Genomic DNA, 17,464 nt, shown 5'->3' on the forward strand with positions numbered 1-17,464 from the left:
ACTGGTTTTGGAATGGATAAAGCAGGCTAACATTGCACTTTTGGAATGTCCTTCCTAAAGCCCTGAGCTCAACTCTGTCAAAGATTTGCATCGCGAATTCTGCCAAGATGAGTGTTCAAATATCCAGCCAGAATTATGCCAAAAACGTCCAAAAGCATCAGTTCATGTGCGACTTACACTTTTAACCAAATGTCAGAGGCGGTGTGTGTCCGTCTGTGTACTTTCGACACTGTCTGGATTAGGAAAAATCCCAAATAAATTCAAATTTGTGCATCCGATTCTTGTGATTGACGAATGTGCAGTACAATCGTTCCAACCTTAAAAAACAAAACAAACAAACAAACAAACAAACAAAAAAACAGTTTAAAGAAATCATAAAATGCCCCAAAATACAATTGATGTCCACTATGAGTATATATGAACGTTTGTAAAACAGGGATATTTGGCTTCTGTTTCATAATTATTTATCAATAATGTTTCCAATATGAAAAGCTGATGTTGAATGTATGAGTGAGTGTGAATAAAGCTCCTTAATTACAAATATTTAAGAATGTGTAACCCTGGGGTGTAACTTTCTCACTCTGGGCGCCACATGGTGTAGCAAAGTCAGATAAATCTCTTTCCTGGAACATTGTCATGTAATGTTACCACAGCAGAGCGCGCAATCTCACTCACACACTAACCACAGATCCCCGCGTGCTTGAACCTCTCAGTGACTTGGCCCCTCTCCACCCTCCTCCCTTTAAATATCTCAGCCCACGGAAGGCGCACCAGAGCCGTGGCAGTGTTCGACCCGGGACGCCATGGAGCCGACAAGTGCGCACGCAGCGATGAGAGCGACACTCGCGCTTTTGCTGCCTCTCCTCTGCTCCTCCGCGCTGCAAGCGCTGCAGTCAGGTGCTACTGTAAGAGAGTATTATATTGCAGCTGTAGAAATCGGCTGGGACTATGAGGCTCACCCAACAACTGAACAAAGGTAAGCTCTTTTTTAAATTTAAGTCTGATTTAGACAAATGAAATCACGAGCAGTCTGTTCGGTGCGTAAATAATTATGATGCTTATGTTTCCAAATGAAGAAGAAGACTTAGCTTCAGAAAAATCTGTGTCCAGTCAGTTAGGTTAGATTTGTTTTTATGTTTTTAGCTTTTCTTTATGTAATTTATGATCTGTGTTTTGTTTCTTTAAATTACTAAAAGTAATTTAAATGCAGTTTTATTAAGGAAGAGCTACTAAGGGTATTTTAAGTCAGTTTTCTCATAAGTTTCTCTTCATATTTTTATGCGTGTTTTTATCTTTAAGAAGGACATCCAAGGACATTCCTCAAAAATACATCAAAGCAATATACAGGGAATATACAGACTCCACATACACTGTTCCCAAGCAAAGACCAGCTTGGACAGGTAAGTCTCCCTGTACATATTTTTAATAATCAATAAAAAAAAAGCCATAAGTGCTTGTATCATACCAAATTTTTGAATGTTACATTAACATCCAAGGACAGTCAGACAATTTTTCTAAGTGGTTTGAAAAAAAAAATGAAACAAATTCAATTTTTTTTTGCCTGAATTGTTTGAATTCTTTAAAAAAACAAATGAAAATGATGTAATTTTCTTGCAGGGATTCAAGGCCCTGTGATCGTCACGCAGGCTGGTGAAACGGTGGTGGTCCACTTCAAAAACCTAGCCTCTCAGCCCTACAGTATCAGCCCTGTGGGAATCACCTACTGGAAACAATCTGAAGGTTGGAGTAACAGAATGGAAAGAATTGCCGTTATTCTTAAACCTTTTCTTGCTTTCACTTATGCACTTACTCACAAGGTGTACCTTACTCAGCAGGATTCCATTCTTCCTCACCAAGCAGCTAGCAAGGACTTGACTCAGCTTTCTGACTCATGTTTGTTTAAACATAAAGTTCATTCACAAAAAAAAAAAAAAGCCCAGATCCTTGCTTTCCAGTGCTACTTTGGCTGAGATCAACACTTTTCTGGTTTTGCTTGAGTCTGAAAGTATGTTATCCAAATCAAAATGTACCAAAACAACTGCTTGTTAAGGCTTATTAATGGTTTGATCGAAAACAGAACTCAGGAAATAACGGTTGCCACCTCATTCCTTAGAAATTACAGAGAGAAACGGTTTTCATTATCTTGCGTGTGCAGATATTGCACTGCCTGTGAGAGCCAAACAGTCAGTCTTTAAACTTCTTTCATCTTCAACAGTACCCAACCGTCAAGGATATAGCTGAATATCCCTGACTTAAGAAGGTTCTTAGTGTTAATAACCCCCCCCCTACAGATTAATGCTGCCATGGATCTAATGCAGTCACTTCCTGTAAGCAGTTCATGTCTTACCACCAAAGGATAGATTCCTATAACTGTGCTTATCTTAATCTGAAAAGCAGCTCCTGCCATGTCCAGGAATGGGATTTGATGAAGCAGATCCAATCACTTCAACGTCACCACCACTCATCAACCACTCTGTTAGATACACCTTGCTAGTAATGGGTTAGCCTGTCTTTGTGTCTTCAGAACTGGCTTCATTCTTCATGGCACAGACTCAGTAAGGTGCTGGAAACATTCCTCACAGATTTTTGTCCATATTGACATGATAGCATCAAAGTCAAAGTCAAAGTCAAAGTCAGTTTTATTTGTCAATTTCTTCAGATGTACTTGCCATACAAAGGAATTGAAATTACGTTTCACACTGTCCCATGCGTAGACATAGACAACAATAAAGTGCAGATGCACAACATTTAGGTACATCACACAGTTACTGCAGATTTGTCGGTGGCACATCCACGATGTGAATCTCCCGTTCCACCACATCCGCTCTATTGGATATTTGGTGACTTTGAAAGCATTTTGAGTACAGCAGACTCAATGTTGTGTCCAATGAACCAGTTTGAGATTATTTGAGCTTGGTTCTGGCCCAAGATGAACTTTAGCACATCATCTTGACTACTTATCTACATGCCTTAATGATGCGCTGATTTGCTGCCATGGGATTGGCTGATTAGAGTTATAAGACAGAGTGGCTAGAGAGTGCATTTCCTGCTTTTAATTCTTTCTACTGCTGAAAGGATACAGATGAGTCACAAAGTGATGATGTGTTTTCTTTCCAGGAGCTGGGTATGATGACTCCACAGCAGGCCAGGAGAAGGAAGATGACGCCGTCTCTCCTGGAGGATACTATGAGTACGTGTGGGACATCAGCCCTAAAGACGGCCCCACCACCAGCGACCCCGATTGCCTCACCTACTCATACACATCACGAGTCGATACAGTCAGAGACCTCAACTCAGGACTCATTGGTGCTCTGCTCATCTGTAAAGCAAGTAAGAATGCTACTGACTCATCTTTCTGTTGATATTTTCCATAAACACATACTATCTTTTGAAATAAAAGACATGAAAATTTAATCAAAAACACAAAAAGAAAGAAATAAGGCCATCTTAATCAGAGCGTCATCTAGCTTTAACTGCTCTGACTCTGTTCTGTTTCAGTTAGAGGCATAGTTATGATAGCACTGCATAGAGATAAAAGCAGTGAACTGGAAAGAGAATTTCAAAGAAGTGTAAGGAAATGTGGAAATGTACTCAATGCGATCCTTCTATCGCATCCTGCATCGCATGAATTATGCCTGTCTTCCTTCAGGTGCCTTCACAGAAGACGGGGAGAGGAGATATCCGGCGTTCGTCCTGTTTTTTGCAGTGTTTGATGAGACCAAAAGCTGGTATGGAGAGGTCGGAGAGAGGATGAGCAGAGAGAAGTTCAAAAGGAAAAACGGCAAGAAGGAATACCACACCATCAATGGCTATGTTAACTCGACGTTACCTGGTAATCAAAGAGCCTGACTCAGAACAGAAATCACTTAACATTACAGCGAGAAAGTCACGCTGTAATGTTAATTGCCACTAACACTGTGTGGCCACAGCTTATCAGTGGCTGCTTTGTATTTGGTCGTCACAGGAATTTGGTCACATTTTATTCTCCCTTACCCACTCTCTCTGTTTCTGTGTTTTTGTGTGTAGGTTTGACAATGTGTCAGGGCCGAAATCCTGTGTTCTGGCATCTGATAGGCATGAGCACAGCTCCAGAAATCCACTCCATTCAGTTTCAGGATCATTCTTTGACGGTAATCTAATGTTTCATTCTGGAAGGGCAGGAACATTTATGTAATAAGAATACATTTACTTTAAGGAATATGTGCTGCTTCCTTATTATTGCTTATTATTTTTCTATACAACCCTACACTCAGCGTGGCTTCAGAAACAATGCAAAAGATATATAAAGATAAAAGATATGAAGCTCTTTAAACTGTGTTTGTCACAGTAAAGCATTTTGGGATACGTGTTTTCTTAGAGTTAGGTGATGTTAGATTTACTACCTTTGTTTGCTTTTTTTTTTCTTCAGATATTGAACCATCGTAAAGTCACCGTGGAGGTAACCCCCATGAGCTTTATCACTGCAGAAATGAGACCTCACACCATCGGCAGCTTTCTAATCAGCTGCAAAATACATGCTCACCGCCATGGTAAGAAACACCGAGACTCCAGAACCGGAACATTTTATTCATTTTGTTGTTTTGCGAGTCTCCATTTTCATTGTGCACGTCTGCTTGCCCCAGATGGCATGAACGCATTGTTCACAGTGGATAAAAAATGCCCCGAGGCGGTCACTCCTCCAGCGCCCAACCTGCGTCAAGTCAAACACGAGGAGGACTACAGCGACGAGGACTTCGACGACGACAATTTGTTCAACGTGTTCAACTTTAAACCAAAGAATACACAACTGCAAGTCAGAGGCCTCAGAGGACAGGAGTCCAAAACCTGGGTGCATTATATTGCTGCTGAAGAGGTCACCTGGAACTACGCTCCTCATCTCAAACCCTCTGACAGGTACTGAGAGGAATCATAGCAGAAGAGCAGAAGAAGAACAGAGTGGCACTTGTTTAACTCAATGTTTGTTTTCTCTTTGCTTCATCAGTGAGTTCCAGTCCAGGTATTTGCCTTCAGCTTCGCACCACCTCAGCTACCAGTATAAGAAGGTCGTGTATGTGGAATACACAGATGGATCTTTCACTCAGCGGAAAGACCCTGACAGCACACTCCTCGGCCCGATTCTGAAAGGAAAAGTCAATGATCAGTTCCATGTGAGTGAATAACATTTCCGAGTTTTGCATGCTTAAATTTAAGCAAAACCTATCAGAATCACACCAGACCGTGGGGTACACTTACCTTTGTATGGCTTTAATATTTTTTCAGATCACATTTAAGAACCTGGCCAGTCGCCCTTTCAATATCTACCCCAACGGCCTTACCAAGATCTTTCCGCTGCAAAGATCCACAAATGGTAAGCTTAAGAGGCAAAATGATTGTCTATCAGTTTTGAGTTGTTTTGTCAGAAATCGAAATGTAAATTTTAGTCATTACGAGGTGGCATTTTTAAGGTTTCTCACACTGTTTAAGGTCATTTTCCCACTTTTAATCTGTAAATATAATCCTGCAGTAGCAGATTACTGATCTGAAAAGCACACAGATAAAGTCAAGAAATAAATGACAGTTTTAAACACAGCACCTTTAAAACTGACTAGTTAAACATAACTATTTTTGATTAGTCCCTGTCACCAAAATGACTGACTCTAACGTCTTATCGATTATCTTTATTAAAGCCTCCTGATTTCATTCACAAAGTCTTTTCAAATCTAACCAAACAGCTGCAGAGAGAGACCTGCGCTCAATGGGTGTGCCCCCCAACAAGACGTTTGGCTACATTTGGAGGCTAACAACAGATGATGGGCCCTTGGAAGGAGACCCCACGTGTTTGACCCAGCTGTATCAAAGCACCGTCTCCCCAGAGAGGGACTTGGCCTCTGGGCTGGTGGGCACCCTGCTCATCTGCAAGTACGAAGCCATCGATTTCAGAGGACAACTGGTGAGGAGAATGTTAATATATTCAAGCTGCAGCCACAACTGTTAATGTGCACTGACGTAACATAGCAGCTCGCTCTGTGTTTTGCTGAATCCTGTTGTTGCATGCAGTTGGGACCAGATAAGAAGTTCAGCTTGATATTCGCCATATTTGATGAGAACAGGAGTTGGTACTTTAATGAAAACATGCGGAAGTCCACTCAGAAGTCCATCAATACCACGGACCCCGACTTCTACAACTCCAATGTCATTTACAGTGAGTTACATTTACTTCTTTTTGGTGGTTGTTACTGAAATGAAAGCCACTTTTGAACACAAAATATAGAAATAATCATCAGAAGTTAAAAAAAAAAAAAAAATTTCCCTAATTCCTTTCAGGTGTAAATGGCATCATGTTCAGCAGGCGTCAGTTTGTGATGTGTCAGACTGATGTGACCTTCTGGCACGTTGCCAGTGTGGGCACCCAGAGTGACTTCCTCTCCGTCTACTTCACTGGAAACATGTTTCAGTACCAAGGCCTCTACCAGTCTGTCCTCACCCTGTTTCCCATGACCGCTATAACTCTTCCCATGGAGACGGAGATTATTGGTAAGGGGATAGGCCAACATCTGCAGAGAGTCAGCTGTTGTAACTGCAAATTCATTTGTTAAATATTGTTCGAGGGTGGATTCAAACTTTAGGCAACTCTGGATTCTTGGTTGTGTGTGAATCTAGTACCCTATTTCCAGCCCTAAGTGACACAGACACAGTAAAAACACTGTTATCAGGGATGCAACAATCTGGAGAGTGCTGCTTTTTTAACAATGAGTATCAAGGCAGTTATACAGGACACAAAAAGGTTGTTTGGCTTGTGTGCAAAGTGGATGTTTTCCTTTGTATGACACACACTCTCACCTTTGCCCTTTTGTAGGTGAGTGGGAGATCAATGCCTTTGACAGCAGCCTCAAGAACCGCGGGATGAGCATCCGCTACACTGTTCGTCCCTGCGGCAATGGAGACCTTGTTGATCATGACAGGGATGACGATCTCTCTGACTATATTGATAAAATAGACTTCCTGCCAAGAGGTTTTAGACCTGAAAATCACACAGTGTTGGTTCGAGTGTGCAAGAAAGCCCGGGCTCAAAACAATACTCAGTCACTGAACACCACTGCTCAAACTGTAGGAACTGGACCAAGATGCCGCCTGAGGAAAGTGAACATAGCATCGCTGAAAGGGGGGAAAGCTCCCTCTGAGAGTGAAATCCCACTGGATGTCTTGAAAGAATTAGACAGAGATGGAGAGAGGGCAGCTTCTGAGAATCAGACAGAGCATGGAGAAAGACAGAGACAGAGAAGGCAGGCAAACAGAAATGAGACAGATGAAGACATAAGTTCGGAAGATTTAATGGATGAAGAAATTACGATGGAGATTGTCCGAGAAGTTGTGGAAAACATGACTGACATCGATGCCGAGGCAAAGGCTGAGGAAAGCAGCGAAATGCAAAGCAAGAAGAATGGCACATTGGTAGAACTTGAAGAGAGCAACGAGATCATACTGGACCGCGAACCCCTGTTGAGCACCAAGGCTGCAGAATTACAAAATTCAGAAGACATGGATAAAAACTTAGTACCGCAAAACCACATTCGCATCAAGCCCGAGCAACTTATACATGATCTGCCTGATGTGGAAGTCAACTACACTGCTGCAAACACAACGATTGATCTGTCCTTCGAGTATGATGACTACAGTTATGAGGTACCGTGGTGTATGTCTTGCGCACATTTGTAAAGGACATTAAATAGCACGAGCCTCACTACATAAATTCAAATTGTTTTTTAGGCGAATGACACATTAGATACAGTTGGTGCAGATTACATAAACGTGCGCTCTGGAGAAATCAGACCTCGGCACTACTACATTGCTGCAGAGGAGATCATCTGGAACTACGGCATCAGAAAACCACATCAGCTCTTGGAAAACGGGTAAGAATCAAGTGTCCTTGCAGAAATTCTAAGAAACTGTCATATTTTTGGCAGTATGCCTTTATTTTTCCTGTTGTTTTCTGGCCTTTTTGACTTCTTTCTCAAGTCTGTGTAATAAGAATAGGTCAGCTGAAGACTGAGAGAGGACAGGAAACTGTCCACCCAGGGTTTATGCAAACAACTTCCCCCATTAAAATGTGAAAACCTAATGTCACCTAAAAACCAAAAAAATACATAATGTAATACAATGTAACATAATTCGTGTAAATGGCAGTTTTGACACAATTCCTCCTTTTAGTGAGATACGTCGAGGGTTCAGGAAGTTCCTACCAGATTATAAGAAGGTGGTGTTTCGAGCCTACAAGGACAAAGACTTCCTGCAACCTGAAGACAGAGGGGAGCTTCAGGAGCACTTGGGAATCATGGGACCTGTCATCACAACTGAGATTAATGATCTCCTTACTGTGAGTGCTACTGTACCCAAACCAAAGTAAAACAATCACTGTTTCCTCCAGAACTCCAGATCATAGTTATCTAACATGGTGCTGAGATATGGAAATAAATGTGAACAATGGTCATCAATTAATTAGTTAACTAAACCCATCTTCTCACTATGTCTAATCCCAGGTGACCTTTAAGAACAGCGCATCCAGACCGTTCTCCTTTCACCTTCATGGAGTCTATGACCGAAGCCAGGGGGCCGGCACTGCCCAAACAAGCTCCTCCTCTGCTCCGCCCGGGGTGCCAGGAGAGCCTGTTCCTCCTGGTGAAGCCCGAACTTATAACTGGAGAGTAACCAAGAAACAAGGACCGACTGACTCTGAATTTGACTGCAAGACTGGGGCTTACTACTCCACTGTGGACAAGGTCTGCAGAGGTCTTCATTTGTTCCTATCTTAAGATAGGAACTAAAATGACCAACATTAACACTATTCACCTAACTAGGAGAAAATTCACAATTCTTTTTTATATTCTAGGAGAAGGACCTTCACTCAGGTCTGATCGGTCCACTTGTGATCTGTAAGCCTGGTACCCTCCAGCCCAATGAGAACACGCAGCCAGGCATCCAGGCGTTTTCCCTGCTCTTCCACACCTTTGATGAAACTAAAAGCTGGTACCTGGAGGAGAACCTGAAGCGACACTGTGCCCCACCCTGTCAGGTCAATGCTGAGGATCCCTGGTACCACACCAGCAATAAGTTTGCAGGTAAAGATTAACACATTGATTTCTGATGTAAAATCTGCCTGCCGTTGTTAGGCTGTAATCTCTCTAATAAGTAATGCCAATGTTCATCCTCAGCAATAAACGGCTATGTGGCAGAGACTCTTCCTGGTTTGCTGTTAGCCCAGTACCAGCCAGTCAGATGGCACCTTTTGAACGTAGGAAGCGACACAGAGCTCCACGCCGTGCACTTCCATGGTTTGCCTTTCACTATTCATGCTAAGCAGGAACACCGTATGGGCGTCTACAACCTCTTCCCTGGTAAATACATATGCTTATTCATATTCATATACTTATTTCTCCACTCTCCCAGACTCTACTGCTCTTCGTCATATGTTAACACATGAACATGAACAGATGCTTCCACTGAAATAACAGATTTTTTTTTTTTAACATTTGGGGTTAAACACGTTTTTGTTTGCTTTTCCTGCAATGAAACACACTTTTTTCATGTATTGCATTGCTCACCAATTTATTCCTCCCTCCTCTAGGTGTATTTGGCACGGTGGAGATGAAACCCCCCACGGTCGGCACTTGGCTGGTGGAATGCACTATTGGAGATTATCAGCTGGCTGGCATGAGGGCTAAACTACTGGTCTATGACCCAAGTACGTGCAATGTACTCTGAATAAGTAATGCTGCTGTAAATAGTATTGACTGAGTTTTTAGGTGAAGGCTGGCACCAGCAGAACATGCTAAAAATTGTATAATATATGGGTAATTTTTGTGTGCATGTGGAAACTTTTAATGCATGGAATTTTTTTGGTTTTGCTATGCAGAATGCGTTTTGCCGCTGGGGATGAAATCCGGGAAGATTGAAGATTCCCAGATCACAGCATCAGATCACATAGGTAAGACAGCAGGAGAAGGGGAAGAGTGTTTTTATATTTATTTATTTTACTTAAATTCAGCAGGGAAACACACCAAGAAGGCTCTTGATCCCTCTTAGTGTGCACAGAGGAGAGGAAGGGCTTAACGTGCAAATGAAAAGAACTCACTCTGGTGGCCACCAGGAAACTTTATGAGACCTGAAAGCCCGGAAATTACCCACAGTGAGATGGATTATAACCGTGTTTTCACATGTGTGTCCAGATTACTGGGAACCGGCGCAGGCGAGGCTGGACCAGTCAGGTTATATCAATGCCTGGATGGGCAAAAACAAGCAGTCATGGATACAGGTTAGATGTGCAGCTTTCTTTGTTTGTTCTCTATTTCCTTCACTTACATAAAGTCATGATGTTCTGAACTGATCTAAAAAATGATGTCAAAATTACTTTAATCAATCGGTTATTTCATATAAACCAAAAATAGAGCACAGGAGAATATAATGCAATGTCTGTGTTTTTAGGTTGATCTGCAAAGGCCCACCCTCATGCACGGTGTGCAAACACAGGGAGTGAGGTCAAGGCTGAGGGAGCACTACATCACATACTTCACTGTCTCCTACAGCCTGGACCAGGAGACTTGGACTAATTACAGAGGAAACAAGACCAGCAACATCAATGTATGTCCACATGCTGAATATCTGTTACAGTAAGGGTTAAAACTGCCCTGTGATATTTAATTCCACACTTTCTAGATATGAGGCTTGAAGTAAGTGAATTTTACTTCAAATAAGCCAGGCGTCCTGACTGTCATTGCAGCACATAAACATGAAAATAAGATTGTTTGAGCTGAGTCTTTTTATAATCTAGTTATAAGGGGAACTTGTAGCTTTTTTTTTTTTAGTGACAAATAAATCAGTTATTTATCAAAACAGGAACTTTACATTTACAAGAAATGTCAAAAAGGCCAGTTACGATAAACACCACTAGATTTTAAAAACAAAATCTAAATATAAGATTATCACACTGAACAGAAGCTGCAGTTTTGTGGCATTCACCACTAAAATGTTAACCCTTCTGGAAATTAGTACTGCAGCTTTGAAAAGTCCAAAACTAGAAACCAAACGTGTCATTTGCAAACCCCACATCACCAGAAAAAAGAGAGCACGTGACCACTTTTATATTTTTACTGAAGTTCCAGATATGGCACGAAGTCATTTAATGTGTGCTGTTGTGAAATTATGTGTTATGGAACATTTCACAGGGCAAAAGCAGCTCCGTTATCTGTTTCCTGTTTCATGTTTGGAGGAAGACAAACCGCTTCCTCCCTTATTCCTTTCTACTGAATCCAAAAGTTAAAGTGAAGAGTAGAAGCTCAAGGGAAAAGTGAAACTTGCTGCTGCGAAGCTGTTACTTAATATTTGATTGAGTCGACGGCTAAAATGATTTCCAGTTCCTCATAGTTGCTTCTAGTTTGCGTCAAAGCACCACAGAAATGAAAAGCCAAGGATAAATAGTAAATGAACTAAAAGGGAGGCTTTATTAAATTGTTTCATTCTTAAATAAATGCTGTAAGACACCAAATACTTTACTTTAACAAGTTACTCATCTCAAGCAAATTTCAAGTCTGGAAAAGAAAGAAAAGTATGGAGAATGTGAGGCAGTTGCTTCAGTGCTGGGTTGTTCTGCTAAAACATGCCGTCCTGCCAGCACGTGATCTAAAATGTGGTTCTGTTGTAGATCTTTCATGGCAACCTGGACAGCTCCAAAGTAAAAGAGAACCTCTTCTCCCCGCCATTCGTGGCACGTTACATCAGGATCCACCCTTACCGCGTTGTGCAGAGGCCCGCTCTCCGACTGGAGCTGCTGGGCTGTGATCTCAACAGTGAGTTGTACCAAAAATAAGAAGAATGATCTCACTGTAGTTCTGTATAGACTGTGAAAGTGCTTACATCATATCTGTATGATATATGTGCGTTGCCAGGCTGCTCTCTCCCTCTCGGACTCCAGATAAGGCGTATTCCTGACGGCAGCTTCAGCGCTTCCTCGTCTCATTCCTCGTTTCTCCGTACCTGGAAACCGAGTCTCGCTCGCCTCCACCAGGAAGGCGGCGCCAACGCCTGGAGGCCAATGGTGAACATGCACACACATAATTACACATATGCAAAATTTGTAGAAAACTGTACACAGACTTATTTTTAATTAACATAAAGAATAAGAACAAGTGGCGGCTTTAAGTGAAGTTACTCTGGCCTTCATTTAGCACTTCAGAACTACACATGGGGAGAAAAAGATATTGATTATGTTAAAGTTAGTGGAGCAGAGACCATAAGTTCTGTTTAACTCTGTGATGTCTGGGAAAAAATATGTCTGCCCACCAAAGATATCATAAACCAGACAGTTTGTTTTATATCTCATTTAATCTTGGAATACAAATGAAATATTTAAAAATGTTATACTCTAAGCAGCAAAAATAATAACAGATCAGCTTTGCAAGCACCATCAGTGCCTCAGCTATACTGTTCAAGAAGCTTCGCCGCTGATAGAGAACAGTAATTTGCATAATAACATTTATTAGGCTTTCGATCTTCTGTCTGTCCTTTTATTTTTTGGCCTTTAGTGTCTCGTTTCCTTCTGCACAACTTATCATTTTCACACTTCGCAGCACTGAACTTTAGAGGTGTGATTTGTCCTTGTGGAAAACTCTTGAGCTGCTTATTAAAGGTCACACACAGCAGTTGGGAGTGAGGTCAACCACTGTGCGCTACCTTTTACCTAGAACAGTGTTTTAAAAAGGCTTCAAGGACCTGATCGAATTCGATACTATTTTACTTTTTTTTAACATCCTCATTGGCTCCGCTAGTACCTGAAGTCAGTGCTAAGGTTAGACTAAACAGGAATACTGCAAATATGTCAGAGGATACTGAAAATAAATCATTTTCTTTGCTTTTCTTTGTAAGCGTGAGAGATCTGATTTTTAAACTGGGTTTTAATATAAAGAGCACAGACACGCAGTGAGTTTCAAGTTCTGTTTAGACTTCTCATGCCAACCGTTTCCCTGCAGTAAACAGCTAAAATGTTTCCTGAATGACGAATGGAGGATTTAAAGTACATAAAAAGTCTTCACAATAACCACTCATCTAGTTCTAGCCATGCACAGCGAAGTCATGTCAGTGGAAAATGATGCATCGCATTGCCAAAAGCATTTTCTTAATTTATGAGTTTCCTCCTTCCTGGTAATACAGGAGAGGAAGCAGTGTGGTGTTCATTTTGGCCATCTCTACATCTCTTTGCTTTCTTTGCTTTATCTGCTTCATTCAGAAACATGTATCCATTTTTGTTTAGTCATAAAAAATTTTTTTTTTACTAATTTAATTTACTAATTTTTGCACATAATATCACAAATTTATATATATATACTGTATCATTTTGATTTAAGAGGCTAAGCATACTGGTGGATTAACCGTTATATAAACATTTTTTAAAAAGTTGGTAATTACCAATACTGTTAATTGAGGGTAGCTGTGGCAAAAATCTTGCACTGAGAGGTGATCAATTACATTTTTTAAACACTGTATGAAGCCCTGGTTTCAGTCCTACATGTTATATGTTGCATGGTACGTATTGATCCTGTCAACATGCTTTTTTTCCTGGGTATCTGTCAATTCAATTGCACACCACAATATTGAGTTTCTGCAGCCCAAGAGGTCAAGCTGTTTGCCCACTAACTAGAAGGTCAGTGGATCAATCCACAATCCGTGTGAGAACTCGCCGTAAATTCAAAAGGTCAAAGTCTTTACTGTATATTCAGGCAGCCGTACACAGAATGTACACGGTATGGACAGAAATATTGGGTTGCACCTCTTTATCTTTGAATTCAGGGGTTTTCAGTCTCATTGCTACAGAATTGAAGAAGTGTGGTGCTGTAACGATGCACCAACACTGCAATAAGTCAGTTGGTGAAATCTCTTCCTTTCTGCATATTACACCATCATCCGTGCTATTGCAAAGTGGAAGTGTTTTGAAACCACTGCAGCTCAACAACAAAGTGGCGGATCACATTTAGTTGCACAGTTGCCAACAATCTGTTGACTCATTAAATGCAGAGACTCGTGTCTCATCCAAAGAAGACAAACTGAAATAACAAGACGTGTGAGTCTTTCAAAACAAAACAAGAAGCAGAACAAGTAAACAGGCCAGGTTAACTGATTTTCAGAGTGTTATGTAAGCCAGGAGAAGCTTCTAATTAATTAATTAATTAATTAGTAATTAAGCTATTAAGCATTATTTTGTGATCAACTGAATGCACACACTATGCAAAACGTTTTTTTAAAAGGTACAGTTCTGGTTTTATCTACAGTCTGGTTAATCAGACTTACAATTTTCCATCTTCCAAGCAAAATATATAAAATGATGGGTGACTCAAGATTTATGCACAGTACTGTATTTCCTAAATGTATCCACCTTTTTCTTCCAGACATAGACATTTATAAGCATTTCCTAATTTCACAATGCTCTTGCACTGTACATTGTTTTTTTCTCTCTCTCTCTTTTATAACTAACCATGTTTCCTCATGTATCCCTCTTACCTCAGAACAACAACCCCCACGAGTGGCTGCAGGTTGACTTGGGGAAAGTCAAACGCATCACAGGAGTCATCACCCAAGGAGCACGATCACTGCTGACCCAAATGATGGTGACGGAGTTCTCGGTCACCAGCAGTCTTGATGGGCACTCCTGGAGCAGCGTGTTAGACGAGAGAGCCCAAAGAGAAAAGGTAGGCTTAGTGTTTAGTTTTCCAGTAAAATGAGGCCTCTGTCAGTCTGGGATGGGCTCCAGATTCCTCTATGACTTCACCTACATAAAACAGTCCATAAAACTACAATGACTAACATGCTTACTGCTTCTTTAATTTAATTCTTCAGGGAGGTTACCAAAATGTATTGGCATTTAAAGTATTTTGATGTTTTAGTGCTCTAAAATGCTCTGGGTGCTGGCATGCAGAACCAGGTGTCCGATCCTGCTTGAATCTGTCGAACTGTTTACTTACCGCTTCTCTTCTTTCTTCCTCTGTTCATCCAAAGATCTTCACAGGAAACAACGACCCAGACAAAGAAGCCATCAGTGTTTTTGAGCCTCCGCTGTTTGCCCGCTACATCCGAATCCACCCACGGGGTTGGATCAATGACATCGCTCTGCGTCTGGAGGTGCTGGGCTGTGACACACAGCAGGGCATCTGAGACCACCGGACAAACGCAACCAGCAGCACGAAGCAGTGTTTAAGAAGTAGAAAGGCCCTCGTTAAGTTATAAATTGTATTAAGCTATTTTTTCTGTGGCTGCAATCTGTGAACAATTACTGTTCAGAAGAAATTAGAGCTGAAAACTCCACCGTGCTGAGAATTACCACTTCAGCACATGGCTGCAATAACTACAGAGAAAACCTTTTGAATGTAATCGTGTGTAAATATTTCTGACTCAGATGGATGTATACTGTTTGGCTGTTTTATATTATTGGAAAAGTTTGTATTTTTGTGCTTTAAGTTTGAATAAACTATGAATTTACTAGTTAGAGTGGTGCTTTTTTCATGATAATAAAAAATATATATAATATATTACATAACATATTATTGTTGATAGGCATAAAGGCATATGCATAAAACATTTGAATTCTTATGGCTACTTTCCAAACTGTTAACTAGTGCAAATTTGGAGCCTGATCTCCAGTTACTTTTCCTGCTTTTGCTTTCTTCATTCTTTCCAGCTCATTATCCATGCTCTTTCTTCATTTCATCTGTCTTCAGTCCAAAATGTTCCCAAACTGTTATTTTGGCTTATCCGCCTCCACCAGGCCCTCCTGGCAGAAACAATGAACACTTCAGGTCCAGCATTGTTCTGTTACAAGTTAAAATATGCACTCCCGTTCAGCAGAGGAAAAACAAGTCTGTTCACACACAATGATAGACCGACCAGGTCCAAGGACTGTCAAACCAATGCTAAGATCAACAAGGTGTGTGCATGCCTGTATCTGTTGGTTTTGCGTGTGTGGTGGCAACATGAAAACAGGGAAGTCACCCTGTTTGTAGGTCCACAACCTTTATCACCTCATTATCAGCCAGGAAGTTTCCAGGCAGGGGGTCTGTGTTTCGTTTGGAGGCCCGAGCAACGCTGGACAGGACATGAACTGGCAGAGAATTGGCTGTAGCACAATATGCCTGAGAATCACATCTCTCTGAAAACAATAGCAAATTGTCTATAATCTCAAAAACAGACATAGCACCTGTATTGATCTCGCGCTAACCAAGCCACACACATAATCTCAGAGGAAAGGAGAGGCTGTGGCCTGCTGCTCAACTGCTAGTACTGAGCTTAGTGTGTGAAAGAAGCAACAGCAACAAATACAGGCCAGTCAAATACAGCAAAGTGGACACGGGTGGAGCTTAAATGGCTCAACATGTGTTTAGGTTTATTTTCCAGCTTCTGGTTTCACTTTGTTCTTCGTAATCATTAAAATGTTGACGCAATACAGAAAAGCCCACAACTGAAATTATACATTTAATGTTTGTTTCTTTTTTCTTTTTTCAAGTCCCTGCTTCACATCACCAAAAGTCCAAAAAGTTTTCATGTTGAGGTAAAACTGTGATTAAAGAGACCAACTCAGACTGTATGAGTTTTGAATCACGCCTCATTTCTTTGCACTTTGCTGACAGTTTCCTCAATTCTTGAAAGCTTGAAGGTCAATATTTGGTATCTTCTTTGGATGTTGACTGACTTTTATTCCATTTTTTGTCATGATGATCCCACACTGCTTCAATAACGTTGACGTTTGGGTCTTGGGAAGGCCCATCCATGACTGATCCTGTTCCTTGCTGTGTGTTTTCTTATCCAGGTATGCTTTTACAGCACTGGCAGTGTGTTTGGGATCACTGTCATGTTGAAAACTAAAACCACAGCCAATCAAATCCTTTCCAAATGTTTTGTTGATCAAAATCTCACGGCATTTCTCTATGTTCATAATTCCATCAGTTTTGACAAGATCTCAATCACCGCCAGACCCAAACCACGACAGTGCCTCCTCTGTGTTTTACAGATTGCTGTAGACACTTACAGTTGCACCTCATGTCCTCATTTAAATAAAAACATTTCTAATTTGGATCCATACACTCCACGTTTCCCTCCTTCTCTTCTTGAAAACCATCTTTCCAACCTTGTGCCTCCTTCTGATGAGGCTTCAGTCAGCAGCAGATGGATGAAGTGAAGGACGGATCTCTTCCTATTTCTGAAGGATGACTTTCAAAACCTGTTCAGCTGCTTTAGGCACTTCTTTTTGTCCACTTTCCTCAAATTATTTAAGAAAAGCTGCACACCATATGCAGAAAAGTTTTCAGCTAACAGCTGTTAACTCACTGTTGGTGCCAAAAAAACCTTCCGGTTCCTCAAAGCTACTCACAAATGTTGCTGTGAGTTATTTCATGAAGGAATTATTTTAGGAAGGAAAATTTAGCAAGATATGCTGGGGAATATTTACTTC

General features: G+C 41.1%; 1 protein-coding gene across 2 annotated transcripts; it reads left to right on the forward strand.

Moving 5' to 3' along the window:
* The first annotated feature begins 783 nt into the window (after positions 1 to 783).
* On the forward strand, positions 784 to 15,507 carry f8 (coagulation factor VIII, procoagulant component). 2 transcript variants are annotated; one of them, XM_031752349.2, is made up of 27 exons: positions 784 to 976; positions 1,300 to 1,400; positions 1,618 to 1,740; positions 3,118 to 3,330; positions 3,650 to 3,832; positions 4,027 to 4,130; positions 4,409 to 4,529; positions 4,623 to 4,893; positions 4,982 to 5,147; positions 5,260 to 5,347; positions 5,712 to 5,929; positions 6,037 to 6,181; positions 6,304 to 6,513; positions 6,836 to 7,662; positions 7,747 to 7,889; positions 8,188 to 8,353; positions 8,517 to 8,756; positions 8,867 to 9,095; positions 9,189 to 9,371; positions 9,602 to 9,718; positions 9,890 to 9,961; positions 10,203 to 10,288; positions 10,459 to 10,614; positions 11,675 to 11,819; positions 11,919 to 12,067; positions 14,529 to 14,711; positions 15,019 to 15,507. In XM_031752349.2, exons 1-27 carry the CDS (start codon positions 804 to 806, stop codon positions 15,172 to 15,174), a joined length of 4,968 nt encoding a protein of 1,655 aa, XP_031608209.1. In that variant the 5' UTR covers positions 784 to 803; the 3' UTR covers positions 15,175 to 15,507. The 2 variants fall into 2 exon arrangements, with proteins under 2 accessions (XP_031608209.1, XP_031608292.1); XM_031752432.2 differs by having other exon boundaries at positions 1,303 to 1,400; positions 15,019 to 15,174.
* The last annotated feature ends 1,957 nt before the right edge of the window (positions 15,508 to 17,464 follow it).

This window comes from Oreochromis aureus, linkage group 2, assembly GCF_013358895.1.
Source record: "Oreochromis aureus strain Israel breed Guangdong linkage group 2, ZZ_aureus, whole genome shotgun sequence".
In the NCBI taxonomy this organism is placed as follows: Eukaryota; Metazoa; Chordata; class Actinopteri; order Cichliformes; family Cichlidae; genus Oreochromis; species Oreochromis aureus.